Here is a 20,451-nt window from a genome sequence, read left to right as displayed (position 1 = left end):
ATTCCTTTCCCTCTCTGGTGTTAGATACCTGCCACTCTGCAGTCCTCTGGCTCCACGCTGCTGGTGAATGACTGGTCGCTGTTCTCATGTGGCTCTCATATGGTCTGCTTCCTGCCCTGTTCTCAAGATTGTCTCCTTATATTTGATTTTTAGCAGCTGGGCCAGGATGTGCTTAGGCGTGATTATCTTCATAATGAAACTACCTGGCAGTTTGTAAGCCTCTTCAAAATACACATTTGTATCTTTCACCAAATTTGGCTAATATTATCAATTGTAATTTTTGTTTTATTGCCTCCCCTTATTCTGAAACCCTGGCTACATTTGATAGACTCCCATGAATCACTGGAGCTCTGGTCAATTATTCAATCTTTTCCTTCCTGTTTTTCACATGAGAAAATTTTTACCAATCTATTTTCAATTTCATAGACTCGTCAATGTCTCCAGATCTCTCCTAAAGTCAATCTACAATAGAGACTTTTACACTTTCAATATTTTATTTTCAGTGGCAGAATCTTTGTTTAATTCTAAGTTGAAATTTCTAGTTTTGTACCAAGAATTCCTATATTCCAATTTATTATGAACCTGGTTTTCTCTATGCCTTTGAGAGTATAATAGCTTTAAAATGCTTTCCAGATTAAAATCATTTGAAACACCTACTGAATATGGGTGATAATTTCTGTTTCTCTGAATGCTTAGAAATGATGGATTAGAGATCGAGTGACATGTTATAAAGACTCTAGATTCTGTGATGGCACTATCAGGAATATCGCTTTTTTCATTTCATTTTAACATGCGGTTAGTTTGGCTCCAAGCTCTCTGGCTGACAGAGTGCAGCAGCTGAAATAGCTGTTTACTTGTCTCACCCCACCAAGCTCGCTCTGCAGGCACTTGCGCCCAGAGCTCAGCTGCACACCGAGACGGCAAGTCTCCAGGCAGCACGTGGGCTCTCCTCCATGGCTTTTCCTGCATTCTGGTCACTCCAGTTCTTAAGTGAGTTTATGCTCTCTCCTCTGATTCCTCATCACTAAGTTTGCAGGTTTCTTATTAAGTTTCAGCTGCGTCAGAGCAGGCAAACAACACACTGTTCTTAGAGGAAAAAAAATCTAGAAGTCAATCCAATACCATTCTCCTGGCAAGCTCTAACTCTTCTACAGTTTTCATCTGCCCTAGGTTACACTCCAGTACCTTCAGTTGGTTCTTAACTATATTTTATCCAGAATACATCATTATAATCTGCAAAACAAGTTGGTGCTGTATAAACTACTCCTTCATTTGCAGAAACAGAATGGAAAATAACATAATTTTAATTTTCTGCATTCAAACTCCTGAATCAGAGAGACTGTGTGAATTCAGTTTACAAGTCCATCAGAATGAACTTACAGTTCACCGTGATCTTCTTCCTACCCCAAGCCTAGGCTGATATTAAAACATAGACTTTGCATTTCCCTCTGCAAATGCCTTTTCTCACCCTCTTTGTACACGAGAGTACAACCACTAGAAATCCTAGGTTGGCTGCCAGTGACTCAGCTCTGCATCTGGTTCAGCCCCAAGTCAGCCTCTGCCCTTGCCTAGCTGGCAAAAAAGCCAAGATCCACCATCAGTGAGTTCAGTACTTGCAGAACAACCAAAACATTGTCCAGACTAGCATTCTGCACTTCAGCCTGTTCTGGTGCTCTCCACTTCCCCTCACCTGGGCTACCACTTGACAAAAGGAGCCACTTCAGATCTCTGAACTGGCAGTAGTCACCTAATACCACACACTGCTCACTCTTCTTAGATTTCAGTTCGCTTATAGGATTCTCATTTTTCCTCCAGAAAATCCAAATCAGACCCCATTTGCAATGATTCTCCTGACTCCTATAGGGAGTGTAGGCTACTCCCTGACTGGGGCCACGGCCCACCTGCCACACCTTAGCACATGCGTCTCTGTTGTCCTGGAGCATTGGTCTTCTTGGTCAGGGCAATATGGCTTTGGTCTGGGGAACCCCAGGAGAGAGAGTCAGAGGGGCTCAGCAGGATAGGAATGTATACACGGTAGGAATAAATGGAATTAAATAAGTGCGTCACAGAAATAATACGACTTTAGTGTCCCGCAGTGAAATACTCTCTCAAAGTATTTTAAGTTATGAATATGTCAACAAATATTTCATTTTCCAATATAGCAATTAAATTTTTTTTATCAACAATCTTAACCATGTGACCAGTGTTAATGCAATGAGATTATTTTTTCAGCAAAAAAAATAAAGCTGATTTTTAGATGACAACTGGAAATACCAGAGCTAAACACTACCTTCATTAATTATGTGAATGACTGAACTTCACTCAAAGAAGGTAAAAATTATCTACTTGGGCCCCTTGAAAACATAAAGAAAACAGCTTGTATTAAGTAATAATCTTGAAACTTTAAATGGAGCAAGTATTCAGTCTCTGTTAAAGACTATGTGAGGTGAAGCTGGCTTATTTTGAGCTAGATGGCCTTGAAATCTCCTAGAATTAGTTTTTAGTTGATTAGAAGTTACTCTCAAATGTATCATTCTGATCCACTTCTCCAACAACCATAAGAAGTAGCTTATTTTTCTGTTGTCAAAAAAATGTTCTTTTAAGAAAATCCCTTAAATATTTTTTAATCTTTATTTGGTACAGGGTCTTGCTACACAGCTCAGACTCACAGGGACTGATCCTCCTGTCTCATCCTCTCCATGCTGGGACTACAGGCGTGTGCCACCACACCCTGGCTTAGGGCCCTCAAGGTGCTCCTGGGTTCCAGGGCCAACACAGCATGTGGTACTGGGAATCAGACCCTGGTCCTTGCGCTTCCAAAGCAGGTGCTTAGACTACCGAGCTATCTCCTCAGCCCAAGAAAATATTTTTTTTCCATGAAAATATTTTACATTGCCATCCACCAGAAATCTGACCATGGGTTGCTTTTTGTGACAAGTTAGCTAGTAATACTGTGTTAAAGTTCCTTTATGTTTGTTCATTTTTGATACAAGTCTCAAGATATTCTCCAATGAAGTATTTTTATTAGAGACATATTTTCCATTGAACTGTACTATAGCAAATAGGCATGGGATATTTAAAAACTTATTTTCAAAGATTCTTAATCCATGTCAGTTATCAGAATATTCTCAGTGGAGATGTTTATATTTTACATATAACAGCCTACCTTTTGAAACCTAAATCTTAAAAAGGGACTTACTAAATCTACATTGCACAGAAAGTGGCTTCTGAATGTTGCACTTATTATAATTAAGTGCTGATCACCAAGAAAATCTTTGCAAATCGTTATCTTCATCCTTATAAGAAAATATGCTTATCAGCTGCAGTAGGTGTTCCCCACCTAACAGGAGCGCTTCCCATGGGACTGTATTTTCAATCAAACTTACTGGATCACTCTAAATTGCTCCCTTGAGGAAGGGATTAACTTCTAAAAATCTGCAGATGGAATGAATTAGTCCTACCCTAACAGAGTGAGGCAGTAAGCTGCCTCCAAAGGGAGACTGATCAAAAATGACTTGCAAGCTCTTTTCTATACCTAACCTAGCTGATGAATTCAATTTCAAACATGTCATGCTCGAGTTACCATATTCTATAACGATGGAATGCACCCCCTAAAATGATTCATGCTAAGCCTAAGTGCCCCTGTACTTTTTAATCTGACCAAGCATTTGTATAATAAATTTCCTAAGGACTGCAGAACCCTTGCTTCAGGAATACAAAACCCTTTGTAGGACTGGAGATGCTCTCAGAAAAATAATCTCACTCCCAGGTAATCTATTTGCTGATTCAGGTCCAAATAGAATTGAGCTCTTAAATCAGGGGAGTAAGTCAAGAACACTTGCAGATTTATGAAAGCACTGCTTTTTAAAAGATCTAAGAATTTTCCAGTAGATTATTTTCATATGACTGACTTAGAATTTTAAAAGAATCTAGGAACCTTCCTGACGTTTTTAGTTCCAAAAGTTTTGGACGATTAAATGCCTGTTCTTGGGGTACAAGGATTTTTTTTTCTTTTGCTATTCTACCTGGTTTAAACCCTATTCCATCAAGGTTGAACACAGGTGAACCTGCATATTTTCTTCTTGTGATGAAGGTGTTCCTTGCGTCCCGGCGGCAGCTCTTCCAGTAGCTCTGATTTTAATTCCCTGCTCCTTCAAGTCCTCTCACAGCAAAACTACTCCCAGTTCCCTTTCATTGTTGCTCCTAACAATAGTTTAATGCAAAGAGGACTTAAAACACACTTCAGGGCCGGGGAGATGGCTCAATAGAATAAGCACTTGCCTGGCAAGCGCAAGGGCCTGAGTTCAACCCCCCAGTTCCGGAAAACACACACACACACACACACACACACACACACACTTCAACAAGGATTAAACAGTGCCGTGCAGAGGAGCCAGCACATCTGTCCCAGGGCTCAGCATTCCGCCATCGCTGGGAGGAGAAGTCCGCACAGCCTGCTGCAGAGCGCCGTGGCCACTGCACGAGGGCATGCGCATCACAGCTGTGGGGTCGCCCATCGATCGAGGCGGGGGCTGGCATTTACACACGGGCCCATGCCTGAGACCGTCGGACTGCCCTCCAGCAGAGGCCTGTGATCGTTTCTCAGCAGAAGTAGAGGTGATGAGGCTTATTCCACCTAAAATAATCCTTGTTATTTATTACTTCAAGGGCTATTTTATTTTGATAGTTCTGTGAGTAAAAACTTGCTTTTAGATGCTGATGGATGAAATTGGAAATCTAAATACCACTCAGCCCCAGACTAAACTGATTCATCTAATGAACACTTAATTTAAAGCCACTGTACTTCCTGAATGGTTCATGGTAGAGAAAAGGATCAGTAAGTCTGCATGTGGAAAAGCAGAGGAGTGCAGTGTTCAAGAGGGCTGCACTTGGCCCCAGGGGGTGACCGGCTTGTCTGGATTTGGGTCCTGGACATGTTTTCATGGCCAGAAAACATGGAGCCCACATCTGTTTGCCATTTGTACTAATCTAAATTAAGCGCTGTCCCACTCGGGGAGAGCATGCGTGTGTTATATAAATTTTTGAGATATGCAGAGATCTTAAAATAGTCTTACCCAAGGCCATATGTTTAATCAGATTGGAGTTTAGCAACTCATACTTTAAAAAATTAAACAGACAACTTGGAATAAAGTGATTTGACAACTGACAAGATATATCAAATCTTTGTTTTCTAGTTTAACACCTCAGCTTTTACTACACCTTCAAAATAGCTATCGTTTACCTTCCTTCCTAATGTAGGGGTCGTTCCTTAACTTTCACTTACATAATTAATCATCACATTTATGCTATATGTATAAAATCATGCTGCTCTAGAACTGTTGTTATACATATGCATATAAATTAAATTAATTTTGAAATAGCATGTAAAAATGCAATTTACTGAGGAAAATTGCACCTCACCCTAGGCTAGATTTTATCTGGATCAATACATATAAAGAAATGAATAGAGGGTTGGGGAGACAGCTTAGTAGAATAAGCACTTGTCTGGCAAGCGCAAGGTCCTGAGCTCAATCCCTGGTACCACAAAAACAAAACAAAGAAATGAATAGAAAATTGGAGTTACTTTCAAGGGGGAAAAAATGATTCTTTTATGGAAAAATATTAATCACGTGTAAGGCAATAAAAACACATGTTACTTAAGTGCATGATGTAAGTATCCTTCCTTTCATCCTCACCTTAAAACAATCACACTATAAAAATAGCAAACTATTGGGCCAGCGAGATAGCGCAGCAGTCTAAAGTGCCTGCTTATGCAAGTTTAGGCAAGCACCGGGACCGTGGTTCAATCCCGGCACCATATACCATGCCAGCCCCGCTCCCAGGGTGGGCTGAGCTGGCCACAAAAAAAAAAAAGAAAGAAAAGGAAGCTATTGACTTGCATTATTAATATGCACCCTCTGTTTAATTTTGACTTCTTGCCTATTGCTGTCAGGCTCTGATGAGAACAAAAACTAATCGATAAAAGAGAGAACATCAATATTCTCTGAAATAGACAATAGCGCCAGCATTAAAACTAAAATTAATGCCTGCGTCAGCGTTACTGTGTATACACGACTCAGTGTACTGTTGGCTCCACCATATGGAGCCTGTGGAGCGTCACGGATCTACGCTGATCTCATTACAGTCACACGTGGCTCAATCCTCACAGCACCGCGCGAGAGGACCACGACTGGCAAGAGCCGAAGCTGAAGTCCCAAACGTAAGCACGGTGAAATGTGCAGCCTCGCATTTCCCTCTCGCTGTCTAGCCTGGTTAAGACCTCTGACAAGTACAGCAAATGCTTCCTCGATATATGCTCGTAGCGGCAAATGACAGACTACTAAGATGGAATAAGCTACAAATTTAAGTTTGGAAGCAGACAGTGAATTACAGAGCAGAAGACCCTGGCCCTGCCAACCAGATGCATTCTCTGAAAATAATGAGTTTCATCTAGGAGTGATGAAAGCTGAAACCAACCCAGTAATGCAATGACAGCCTACTGTCTCACTGCATGTTCTACCTGTATCTCAACATCTGGAAAATCTTGCTTTTAAAATCTTGCTTCTTTTTAAGAATTCCAGTTTCTTGTTAATTGTCAATATACTGTGGAACAAAATGTGCTGTAAAATATCCAGTACAGTTATAATCTGGCTGGAGAATCAACTGTTTAAATATTTAAGGTGTGAGTCATGTCCGTGAGTTATCTTCAAGGCATCCTGCTGCATGAACCCCAAGTACTGCCATAAGGCTCCGATACCATCCTGCCCCACAGTCATGTTCTGGATGTTGTTAAAGGAATCTCAGAAAAGCATCTGAGAGTGAAACTTTCCAAAATGTTGATTCGCAAAAAAATAGATTAATTTCTGAAAAGTATACTCTTAATTTTCCCACTCAATTAAAAAATCCCTATGGTTTCAGTGACAGAATAAATTCTACTACAAAAACAGATAAAGGTACTAAATTTGCAGATTCATTTTCAAAACATCACTCAAAGGAGTAGCACAGTACCATTAATAAATATTGAAAATGAAAGTAAACTCAGTATCTCCAGGTCTATGTTATTTAGAAAGTTTTAAAAAGTAAAATTTCTGACTGTGAGACACAAACCATGCAAAAGCTTTGTAAAGACATGTAAAACTATACAAAGGATCTGAAGAAGAAAAACCATTCCCATTCCATCTTGTTACCTGTGAGCAATTCAAACACAGTCCTGCAACAACTTACCTCGCCCAAAAGATAATGCTTCAGAGTGTTTCTGCAGTATTCCACTGCCCCTTACCATGGTGGCATTTTCAATAAATCATATTTATATTTAGATGTATTAAAATAAAAATAATCTTTCTGAGAACTACTTTATTTAAATTGAAAACAGAAAGCCTGTCTCACACAGCTTGAATATACATCAATATTAGCATACACATTTATGAAGTGGGATTGTAATGAAATTGGAAATTACACCAATAGCTCTATGTTTATGGAGCTGCAGACTATGGCCTCTAAGACCCAGTTCACTGGAGGAGAAGACAGAGCATCAACAGCGATTTTAGAAGCAATCCTGATTCCAGACCATGTCCTTGAAGACTCAGGGAGAACTGATTTTCCAAACAGGAAATTAACCCTGCGGCATGGTGCTGCTCCAGGGAGCCACACGAGGAAGATGCTGCTGCAACACTGCAGGCTCCCATCTTGGCTCGGCCTCGCTGCTGGGCGGATCCCCTGTGCCTGCGCAGGGGACACTGTGACCAGGCCCGGGGACGCCGCCTGAGCAGGATGGTCTCTGCTGTAGGAGCAGTGCCATGCAGACTCCCCCTGATGTCCAGCTGAGGCCAGGCACGCCGGGAGAGCGCCACTCGTCACAACCTCCTGATGTGTTAGCCCCCCCTCATCTTGTGACATGCTACCAAAGGTAAATCCAGGACAGAATCCAGGGCCTACCTGCAGGAACCCCTGAGGCCCAGGGGCCTGTAGATGAAGGTGTTTAGATACAGAAACAGCTTTCAGACCACACTGCCAGGGTCACAGAGTATGCGAGAACCATGGCTTATCTACTATCAACCTAGATGCTACTTAGCACTGACAGCTCCTGCTTTTTGAACAAGAGCTCACATAAAGCAACAGTATTTGAAACACCGTAAGTAACAAGGTAAAGTGGATTTAATGCACTAAAACATAACTAGCTGAGATAAAGCAGCATAACAGTAATACGTGCAACATAAAAATAACATACGTCACGTCACAGGCTTGTTCGCTAATTTCACTTCCATTTTGATACGCACCTTCCATTTGGCGTTCATGTGAGCGTATGGAATGTGCTTATTAGACAAGAGGCTCTCATTTAATCTGCCCCTGAAGTAACATCCTGTAATTTTATGATCAGTGGTTCCTAAGACAGGAGCACCAGGAGCCCGTGAGAGTAGCTGCTCCCCAGACGTGCTCTCCGCCTGACCTCCTCATCACGTGGGTGGCAAGAATGGCCCACACTTGACCTTATGCGAGGATCTGTGGCCTGAGGGCATGGATTTTCCACCCGGATCTGAGTACCTGCATGTGGTTGTGGTGGAGTCCACTGTTAATCTTCAAGTCCTGACCAAGAGGGCAACTGCCCACGTGGCCCCACTTTTCCATAACTCTTGGTCAATACGCACAGAGGTGAAAGTTCTTGAGTACAGCATATATTAAGAATTCCACAAGGCAGGTACAGCATCTACCCAAGTCAAAATCAAGCTTCCTGCACTAGGCCAGACATCTCTAAATTTAGATCTGATCTCTACTGATAGATCAATCATGTCTCCAATTACATTAATCAAGATACTTGCATTAAATCATCCAAACATTTTTATTTCAGTAAACGTAGAACTTTAAAAATAAATCTTCCCAAACAAAATTTTAGAAAACGTAACGTAACAGGTATTAGAAACATAAAATTCACTTGGCTGCTGAGCCGACACTAACCTTCTGTTCCAAAAGCAATGTGTTTGTAGGGATTGCTGCAAAAACCTTGTAGCTGGACTTGGTCTTGTACTGCTAGAATGGGCAACCGGAAAGCAAGGGTAGAAGTGAAAAGGGGAAATGCAGCACTGCTGAGACACTTCCACTTGGTTAAACGGCGTGTTACCAACCGAGGAGAAGGGCAGGCTTGCTCGTGCCACTTGCTTCTGACAAGATTAGCTCGCCGTGTTAATGTTTTATTAGCGCGAGAAGCAAAGGAACACCACAGCAAGACAGCAGCCTAGAGATCAGAGGCAGTTACATGCTACCTAGCTTCAAAACTTCAAAACGTCCACTTCTACAAAGTTATATATAAATTTTTCATTAACTACATACTCTCACAGGAAAACTAGTCTATGCATGAGAGAGGGTAGGTTACTTTTTTTAATCCTCAAAGGAGTGTCTCTTTTTGTAGTGTCCTAATCAGCAAATATCATGCCAAACAGTTTAACTGATCTTTTGACACACTTTTACATCATTCATAAAAAGCTCAAAAAGTTAATAGTTTTTGAACAATCAGTAAATGTTTAGTCACTAATTTTGATACAAACTATCAGTAATTTAGCTCCATAATGGCAGAGTAAGTACAAGCCCCAGATTTTTAACTGTTTTTATTTTATTTTATTTTTTTTTTTTTTTTTTTTTTTTTTTTTTTTTTTTTTTTTTTTTTTTTTTTTTTTTTTTTTTTTTTTTTGTATTTTAGGGAAGGGTCCACAGGGTGTTCAGGATCTCACTACTAGATCGGACTCGTAGTGATCCGCCTTTTTACAGCCTCCCAAGAGCTGGCATCCCAGGCATGTGCCCCCACACCCAGTCTCAATTGCCTCTCAGTGCACCCGCAGGCCCAGGGATTGAACCCCTGGCCCCTGCCTGCCTACGAGCACTTTAATCCACTGAGCTATCTGGCCAGTCCTTTAATTTCATTATTCTCCTGTATTCTCTTAACACAATACTAATAAAGTAAATAATAAAACTTTCTGAATTTCGAGTAAAACTCAGCAATAGAGTTCAGTTTTAGAGATTATCTGGGAGAAAGATAAGCACGGTAGCGATCAGAATAAAATGCACAAAGTTTCAATATTACTCTTGGGCTCTGGCTGATCAACCAGGTACAAGGCTCCTGGCTCGTCAGCAGCGCCCCAGCAGCCATGGGCAGGCAAGGCGGCTGGCACTGAGCTTTGGGCAGTCTTCACTCTTTGGAAGGGAAAGCGAAGGCTATCCCAAAGAAGACAGGTTGGCCAAACAAAATCAAACCTCGGGCTTTATGAACACAGGTGTGAGGAGGTTGACAGGCTGGCACATTCACCCTTCCAGGAAGACGCTGAAGTAGAGAGCAAGTAAAGTGCCCAATCTAGAGAAAGAAAGCCAGCATCCTCCCAGAGGCAGAGCATGCTTGCTTCGCACCTGTCTCCCCTCTGGATCGAGTGTTAGAGCAGGCGGCAATCGCGGGCATGAAGTGAGCAGGTGACCCAGAGAGCCACCTCAGTTTGAGAATCACACAGCAGGCATGCTCTCCAATGTCCACCCCCAAGTGTGCTCATGTGCACACGTGCACCAATTCACATGCCCGCGCGCGCACACTAGATAAAGCTTGCTCAAGACCTCAGAAGCCACTCCTCTCCCAAGGAACAGCCTCTGGGGCTGCCCATCTTTCCACCCAGCCCTTACCCCCCAAGAAGCAGCTCTGCGCCTTCTGCAGTCCTCTCAGTCCCTCCAGCCCCTGCTGCCCTCTCCTACACAGGGCAAGGGTGGAAAAAACCTCCCCCAGCCCTGCTCGTCCACCTTGCCTCTACAGGGTTAGCCCTGCTCGTCCATCTTGCCTCTACAGGATTACAGTCTCCAGACACGAATATGCGCATCGGGATTTTTAAATAAACGTCATGTCTTTGGGAGTAAGAAGCTGATATTATTAGGCAAATTACATACACTGTTTCATTTAATTTTATATTAGGAAAAGCAGACTTCAAGCAATGTGTCCAGGGCTTTGGATACTGTCTTCATCCAATTCCGTCTCATCAGATTCACTTTCTCATTATAAACTATGATAAAAGAAATTTTATACGACTTCATGGGCCATTTTGGCTAGGCTTGTCATTTTTATCTCCATTCATGTCATACACCAACAACCTGGAGCTCTTGTTCCTCGGTTCTGCCCACCCGATAGATTAACACATCCTGCAAATCTATTTGGACATGTCCAGCTCAAACAACAGATTCATCCAAAACATTTAGTAAGTACCTACTGTATGACACATACTAGCCCTCTAAGACATGTCTGTCCTTCCTTTTCAGTCTAGAAATTGTGGTTATGGTCACAAAGGTATTTTTTTTTTTTTGATCTACTGTCTTTCCTGACCTTTCTTATTTACATTGCTGAATCCAAACATTTATTCTTATTTAGAACTTTTTTTAACATTCCAAGGCTTCTAGGTACTAAACCAAGTATACTAGTTTCCCACTTTGGTATAAAATGTCAGAGACTCAAAAAAAAAAAAAAAATCACCTAGAAAACACAGGAAACTGCAAGAAGAGATATACACCCAGTATTAAAAAAAAAAAATTGACAGGAAAGAAGAGACCTGTAGAACCAGTGGAACATATGCAAAGGAGTTTAGAAAAGGTGAAGCACTTTAGGGGTACACACAGACTGCAGCCCCTCCCAACTCAGGAACTGCCTTTCCAAATTCCCAGACAGCTGGGAATCCAAGTAGCAGGGCAGAGTAAAGCTGAAAAGGACCGAGCTTAGCCTGCAGCCCCTCGTCTCTCTGTCCCCCTCCAGAAAGGATACCGCACACACCAGGGGCATGGCTGGGGAGCTGTTCTCCTCTCCGACCACCCACTCATTCTCAGACATGAGCAGATTAACAAGCACTGCTGCCTGTGCCAGGAGCCCCTGGTACTGGGCCCTGAGCACACCTGAGTTACCACTGGAGCCTAGAGTTCACTCCAGGAAACGTGGCACTCACCCGCGCCCAGCAGAAGCACTGGTCTCGTGTCAGCCTGCACTCGGCCCTTGGGCCCCCTGAGCCTCCATCCAGGGTTCACTGCCCTGCTGCAGCCCGGGGTCCTACTTGAGTCCCTGGGAAACCAGGGCTCCTTCACAGTGCTCAAAGACCCTGGACACAGCACAGTCTCGCCCTGCAGTCATTGGTGGCTGGGTGACAGGTGGCAGGATGCCACCTCAGGCTCCCACTTGACAAAGGCATGTCCTGCCTGGAGCTCTGTGCCCACACGGGCCTAAGAACACAGGCACCAGTCCCAAATAGCTGCAAATTTTCCTTTACTATTCCTTATTGGGTTCCATCTTACTCCAGAAACAACGGCACATAGTATCCCCCCAGAGCTAACGTCATCATACTACAGTGATACATACTTAAAATGTTTATGGCAGCACAATTTGCAATATGCAAATCCTGGAAGCATCCTACATACCCCTCAACAGACAACTGGATAAAGAAAATGTGGTATCCGTATATAATGGAATACTACTTAGCTATAAAGAGTGACAAATCTGAGATGTTTGTAGGAAAATAGGTACACCTGGAAATATAATGTTGAGTGAAAAAAACCAGACAAGAAATACCAGGTGGTATTCCTCATTTGAGTGAGGCAAAGTACAAGGAAATGACATTAAGATGGACAGAAGGGACAAGAGGACAGTTCTCTTGCAATGGGAAGTGGTCTAAGGGTACTAGGACGAGAGGTGGGAGGAGGAGAGGCAATAAGGGGAATAAAGACAAGCCATGTACATGAACCTAGTAGTCACAACTAACATAAACACTACAGGCCATAACATGAACCAAGACAAGTAATATCAGTAAGAATGAATAAGGCAATCTATGGGATAGGGAGCAGGAAAGAGGAAGGAAAAAAAGAAGAAACACACACTCCAAAGATTACCATACACTTCATGAATGGCAAAACATACTGATTTAAAACAAGAAGACAACATTTTTGAACATCAGTTTGCAGGCCAATTCCATTTAACAGGCAATATTAGTTGCTGCCATATAATGTTGTGAAGATGAATACAGAAAGAATATATCCTGCCACTTCTCCACCACTACCCTAAGCACTATGGTGAAAATTCTACCCAAGGTCCAGTAATAAAGATTCATGAAGTCTCCTAATGAACGTGAACCACCTGGGTCCAGGGTATCTAGACCGTATTTACACTTTCAAGGAAATGGAAGAGAATCTCTGATTACAGAAACACCAGACCCTTGCCCTTGGAAGAGCTTCCTTTTCACCATGGTCACCTTCTTCTGGAAGACTTATGAGCAGAGATGACCTAACCTTACACTTTGGCTCCTCGGGCTCCTACCTGTACCCCTGGAGTCACAGTCTCCCTGATTCTGCCCCTGAGATGGAGTCCAACCTGGACCCAGGCACAGGAGTTCACATTTCCCTTCCACCCAGCATGCAGGCAGCACTCTACCTACTGGCCTTGATAAGGTGAGGTAGAAGATAGAACTGTCAGGAAGTACCTGAGGACCAGGGCCTGGCAGGGCAGAGAGGAGAAGCAGCTGAGGAATGACACCTGTACATCTCCCTTTTCGGGACCCCTCTCTGCCTAGGATTTACCTTTTTTGTGTTTCTGGCATTCTAGACACGTAACATTTCTTTCTATGTATTATAATAGCGTATCATCCCTATCCCACTGTTGAGTCCTTTAGGGGACAGAGTTTACATTATTTCTCTTTTCATTTTCAACACCTAATAACAAATCCACCAACGAGTAAATGTGTTGTATTTAATTAAAGATTACAACAAAATTCAGCGGATGCAAGAAAAAAGATCACAAACATTTGTTTTTATTTTTTGTTCTAGCCCTAAGCAGACCCAGGGAATTAAATTTTCTCTTTCCCTCTGCAAATGTGCTTCAGGAGCACTTCTGAAGTCATCTTCCATTCCTGATGTGGGCTTGCAACACCTAAACACACAACCATGGATACCCTTATTTTATTTTTTCTCCACAAAGCTCCTTCTTTGGGTTAAATTAAAATGCAAACACTCCCTGGAATAAAAGGAAAGCATTTGCCAATTTCAGAAACCTGGCTGAGGGGTCTCACTAGACCAGTTCACAGAAGCCAGCTCAAGAGAGACCAAGAGAATGGGCTGCAGGACTGGTCAGCACAGAGGTGATACCACAGCTGAAATGGGTATCAGTTAGAACGTCAGGGCTTCCCAGAAAAACATCAACAGCTTACAAACAAGCAGGGACAAAAGACTGTGATATAAAAAGGGAAAAGGGAAACCAGAAGACAGGGAAGTCTAGTGGCTCCTTAGCACTGCTGACTAACCTGTTGACTGCTGAAAGTTTGTTACTGACCCTACAAAATACAGAGATCTCATCCTCACCTTCCTAGCTTTGGACAGAAGTGAAGCCACCACATCACCCGCCTAGATGACTGGGATAGCTTCACGCGGACTCGGCTCCCTGCCCCCTCTGCAGGGCTCTTCCAACACAGCAGCCAGGACTATTGGCATTATCCATCAGAAGCCTCATCATGACTTTCTGGCTTCCTCAAAAGCAAAAAGCAGACTAAAGAATGGCATCCGGGACCCCACAGAAAGGGAGCCCCAGTTCTGTCTCTCTCTGTCACTCACTCCACCACCCCAGTCTGGCTTCAAATCTAGCTTCTGCCCCTCCAAGCACCCCACAGCCTCTAGGCCAGTTCCTCGCTGTCCTCCCTAAGGGGCACCGGCTCTTACCACTCCAATAGCAAGACCGACCGACCCCCAGCACCTATAACAACACCCCTTCCCTACTGTCTCTGCCTCCACCATGCTTTTCTGCCTCCAATCCTGTAACACACAAAGACAACTGACTTACTATGCAAGAGAGTTTCTGTTGATTGTCTCTTCTACCACGGAATAGGCCTTCTCTTGGAGCAGGCATTTCTATGTTTCATTTGTTGAAACATCCTTATAGCTTGGAAAGGCACACACCAGATACTCTCAATATTGGCTGAATTAATGGTTTGTCTGAGCCTGGATTAATTATTTGGCTCACAGAGACACATTTCACACAGCTTACCTCCCAAATTGTATGTGGTTCTGCAGAAATGGAGAAAGTTACACACTGACTGCATACAATGGAAATTTCTATTCCCTTTAGCTCTCTATGTACAAATTTCCAGTATAACGTAACTGGAAAGATTCTGATGCCTTAAAGGAAAGACACCTTAATAAACAGGAGAACCATCATGAAATAGCCAAAGTTCCCAACTGATTACCTAACAATCGGTGTGTCCAAACAGCTTTTGCACCAGGCCTGTCACTAGAGTTACATGAGATCTTCAGACTATTTTCAATTTTGAATGTCACTCCAATATTCATATGAAACACCATGATAACTCACTAGAAGAATTTAAGTATGCTTATAAATGAAGGAAAATACATTGGGAACCCTAACCCAACCCCGTAGATGAATTTGGCGATTTGATATCAGTCTTTACCAAGGAGGTGGGCTATACCTCCAGCAACGCAGATGTTCCTCACAGTAACCTGAGCAATAGTCAAAATGCTCATCTTGTCAACAATCATGATTAGAAACAAAATATTTTAAAACTACATCTGAAATTCGTATAACGTCAATTATATCATACTAATGCAAACATTCTAGACCATAAGATTTAGTCAAAGAAGAAACATCAAACATGCTTTACATCTGAATTTCGTTCAGCACACTCTACCTGTTCTATTTTATTTTTAATATAAAAGGAAAATAAGAGCCAGACTTTGAACTAACACCTTTCAAGCATTTCTGTTCTAATCTGATGGCTGTCTGTGCTCTAGGATCTCTACCTTCAGGATCCAGGAGTGAGCAAAGTTGATCTAAATCTGATGCTCTTTAATTTACAAAGGGCCCTGGGCTTGGACTGCACCACGCTGGAAGGAAAGAAGCACAAAGCAGCTGCGAGAGCTTAGAAACGCTTTGACACCACAAAGCTCTTGTCTATTTCCTTCTATCATTCTACAGAATAATCTTACCAACTTAAACAAAGCAGTCAAATGCCAAAAGAAACTGAGGTAAGATTTATGTTTCCCGGCATCAATTTTAATGATTTTTATACTCAAGTTATTATTCTCGAGAATAATTTGTAATGAAAAATGTATTTTTCTGACTTTAACATGGGGAGATAACAGAGCAAAACGCAAGTCAGAAGTAAGATAAAAAGGAGTGGTAAGTTTCAGAGAGCAACTAGTTCTACAAAAGTTATAAATTTCACCCATGATAAAAACTTCTTTCTATCCAAAGCAATAGACTGACACATTCTTATAGGTACATAGTTCTCATTTGTATTTTCATATTCACTAGCTTTAGCATGCATTTTGATAAGCTTGAATTTTCCTAACTTGGAAATGAAGAAAAAATGAGGAAAAGTTCTTCAATCATTGGAACAGGAAAAAAGACAGAGAAAAATCTCTCGTGGGCTCACCCTCTTCTGACTCGATCCAAAACAAAGCCCAAACGTGAACAAAGCAGTGACCACAAAGGACGTGCTGAGGAGGGTTCTGCACAGAACCGCTTTCCACGAAGATAACAGGAACTTGGGCGTATGGCAGCGATGTTTAAAACTAGTTGTAAATATGTTCAGAAAAAATAATTATTAGATGGCAGTTTTTAAAAACACCACAATGAGTTTTATAATCATTCATGTATCAAGAAGTTAACCAAGGTCATTTTACCTCAAATATATAGGAATTTCAAAACTTAAGATCATGAAAAAGTTAAATTTTATTGACTTCATTTGTGTCAAAAGTCTAAAAAAGGACTTAATCTCCAAAAATACAATTTTCATGACATAGGTATACAAAATTGAGAATTCTCACGATTATTCTGTAATGTTGATTTTCTTCATGACAACCCTAAAGGCTAAGCTGATAATTGTGATAGTTTCTTCTCTTAAGCAAGAAATCATAGATTAAAGAATATGGCTTCAAGAATTAGCACAATTAAGGGCCAGTGAAATAGCTCAGCAGACTACTCACCTGCCTAGGAAAGCACAGGCACCAGGGTTCGATCCCTGGCACCACATGCCATGCTGCCCCGCCCTCGGGCCTACTGAGCCGGCCACTGAAGTTGGGTGCAGTGGGGCGTGCCCGTAATCCCAGGGCTGGGAGACTGAAAACAGGAGGATCACTATGAGTCTGAGCTGCATAGTAAGACCCTGTACCAAATACATTTTTAAAAAAGTACACTTACATAATATAGATGTCAGCTTTGTATCAGACATGTGAGCCAGACAAGTTAGTCACTGAACATTTAGTCAAGTTTTAATTTCTGAAATACCATCTCTCTTCCTCTTCGCTAAGCTAAATCCTAAACATTTCTGACAAAACTAGCATATAAAATAACCTCCATTACTAACCAGATCTCACAATGATATTCCTGTTATGTTTTATATTCAACTGAGTTAATAATTCTTTTCATAATATGAACTATAAGATATTAATCTTGTCTCATACAGCAAGCCCTCTGCATCTATGGTTTCTGCATCCATAGATTCACCCAACAACTGATATAAAATATTTAAGGGGAAAAGCTGTACCTATACTAAACATACATGACCTCTTTCTCACGTTACTGCTTCAATATACATGCCAAATGCTTCTGCACTGTTTGCACATTACTACTTATTCTAGGTAACCTAAAGATGATTAGCATATGAGAGGATGTGAAAATATGATGGCATTTCCTGTAAGTCTTGTGTTTTGGTATCCGTGGAGGGTCCTCAAACAGTCCAGCAGGGCCACTTGAACTGGCTCGTTCAGGTATATTTTTCTGCTAAATAAAATTTAATTTCTAACATGGCTGACACTGACAAAGGATCTACAATCTGAGGTACAGGATCTCAGGATAAATCCTGAGGGGATTTCACTGACCTTATCAGACCCAAACGCTACAACTCTTGTTGCACAGGTCCTGCTTTACCTTGGTCTTAACCATCCAGCAGAAAAGTATAAAAACGAAATATAAGAAATAAAGCCATGCTGTTATGTTGAGCTGTAGGGGACTCAGGTCAACAATTTCTGACACTGCTAGTGAAGCAGAAGACCCAATATTATTATGGGCTACTGGACTCTTTTAGAATATTTTGCTGAGTTTACACACCTATAATATTCAAATAACGGAACTTAACAAAAAAAGGGTATACAGATGAATGTCCATTTTGTATCTGTGTGTTCAAAATGGTTAGCATAGATATATAGTTATATTCTCTTAATGAATAGAGGGATTTGTTCTAATGGTGTTTGTAAATAGGATATCATGTCTGCATCTTGTACAGCACTTAACCACTAAGAAGAATGTATGCAATGTGTTAATTATTGAAACTGTCCTATCAATTTGATTTGAAACTCTCTCATTGCTATTTGTTTCTCAATAGAATTATGGGAAAAAATTAAATAAAATTTTAATTTCTAATATAAATAATTGTATTTTACTTTCCTTTAAAAAAAAATCATATGCACTCCAGAGAAAGTTCGGGTAGTAAGTGCTTCATCAGGCTGTCACAGCCCTCCCCTTCACTCTGGTTCCCCTTGAAGTGTGGATGCACTGTGCGTGTATCTGAAGGAGAAGGACCATGCCAGGAAACTGAGAGGCTGCTCAGCTGCCTTGCTAGTTACAGAAGAGCTGCCCCCTAAGCAGCTTGACAGTTCAGCTTGCGGAGGGGAACATTTTGTGAATACAAGAAATTCTCACAATGGGCAAAAGTTTTCTCATCAAAAAAAATGTCATTAGGTATTTAAATGGTGAAACTAACAAAGCTAATGTGCTGAAATCGTCTCCTTTAGCACTGCAAGGCCAGCGTTTCCCGTGTGGTCCACTCTCTTGGGCCCGCATGGGTAACTCCAGGTTGCCAATTCCGCTTCGTTTCCTGGTCACAGCTGCCCAGCAATATTAGTCAGAGGTTGCAGAAAGGGTGAGGAAAAAGTGCTTCTTAGTGTTTCTGTTCTTCCACAGAATGCTGTCTAAGTTCACAGCCAGGTCCTGTTGACCTTACTGTTATTCCAGGTAATTGGAAGAAAACAAAATGGACAGACACCATTAAATCCAGCTCCAAAACACATCATTGCTGGTAAAGATGTCTTGTCAAGTTGTCTTGGATTGCACTTTTGTTGAGAGAAGGCCGTATAAACCGTTGAAGAATGTTGACGAAATTAAAACATTTGGTTACAGAATTATGTGTGGAGTTCGAGGCTGTTTGTGAAATGTATGCATTAAAAATAAAGTTTCAGAAGCTAAAAAAAGAAAACTAACATAGTGGTGGATATACAGTAAGTGTTTAATACATACTTTTCAAGTTGAATTGTACTATAATATTAATTACATGATCACAAAAATTGCTTTACTTAATTACTTCAAGTGATTAAACTAAACATACCTCCAATGGCATGCAATCCTGTAAAACAACATTATTTCAATGCACAGAACTGAAAATCTCCATCTCCTTCTAATACGGGTACATTCGTAATTTGTTTTCTTTATAGAGCAAGTGTCCAGGGGCTGGGGAGATAGTTCAGCAGCCTAAGCACCTGCTTGGCAAGCACAAGGACTTGGGCTCAATTCCCAGTACTGCATGCTGTACCAATGGTGGTGGTGCAAGCCTGTAATGCCAACGTGAGGGAGGTTTGCTAGCGTCTGAGCTGCGTAGCAGACCCTGTACCAAATAAATAAACAAATAAACCCGTACCAAGTTCATTGAAAAAAAAAAGTGTGCAATTCTGGATGTAAGATCTGCACCCTGAGTTACTGGACACAAGTCTGAAAACCAGCCTCCCCTAGAGCAGAGCTGCCTCCAGCAGAACTAGGAAGGTGGCATGATTTTAAGTGCTCCCACACCCGTGTTCAAATAAAGGCACCCTCAGCTCCGTGCTCAATGCACTCAACGCGGCGCTCCGGAGTATTCACAAACCAGCATTTCCCTTCTAATCCCATTTCCTTACACCTTGTTCACTCTTTCTATAGATCACATTGTCAAACAATGTTATTCGTGTAACAAACCAAATAATTTCTGTATACAATGGAAATTGCTATTCCCTTTGGCCCTCTATGTACATATACTGTTATGTACATAGTTGTTAATATGGGGAGCAACTGAAAACTTAGCCTGAAAAAAGGGAAAGAAAATTAGTAATTATAAAAGAATGTGGACAAGAAAAAAATTTTTTTTCAAGCTGTGTTGGTCATATTATGGGCCTAAATACTAGTTAGTATGTTTATATTAACCAATCCTATTATACCATCAGTGTAGGATCTTCTGACGGAAAATAGGGTTCCTCTCACAAGAGGCCAGAAATGTGTCCCACTGCCAAATCTCATCTCGTGACTCAATTCTGTCACTGGGCCAGCGTTGTAACGCCTAGCATGCCTGAAAATACTCTTGAGGTCAAAGACAGAAGGCGCTTCCCCAGCAAAGCGCAAGGTCAGGCCAACCCCGAGTCACTGGACCC

General features: G+C 41.6%; 1 protein-coding gene across 1 annotated transcript in view; it reads right to left on the bottom strand.

Moving 5' to 3' along the window:
* Positions 1-20,451, bottom strand: part of Mlip (muscular LMNA interacting protein) — a 219,107-nt gene that overhangs the window by 64,940 nt on the left and 133,716 nt on the right. The window contains exon 4 of the mRNA XM_023704839.1: positions 8,953-9,024. Within this exon, the coding sequence (XP_023560607.1) occupies positions 8,953-9,024 (72 nt within the window). The remainder of the gene's footprint in view (positions 1-8,952; positions 9,025-20,451) is intronic.

The sequence above is a fragment of the Octodon degus genome, unplaced genomic scaffold, assembly GCF_000260255.1.
Source record: "Octodon degus isolate 3935 unplaced genomic scaffold, OctDeg1.0 scaffold00205, whole genome shotgun sequence".
Taxonomy (NCBI): domain Eukaryota; kingdom Metazoa; phylum Chordata; class Mammalia; order Rodentia; family Octodontidae; genus Octodon; species Octodon degus.
The sequence above is the reverse complement of the archived record's forward strand: the minus strand, read 5'-3'. Positions and strand labels throughout refer to the sequence as shown.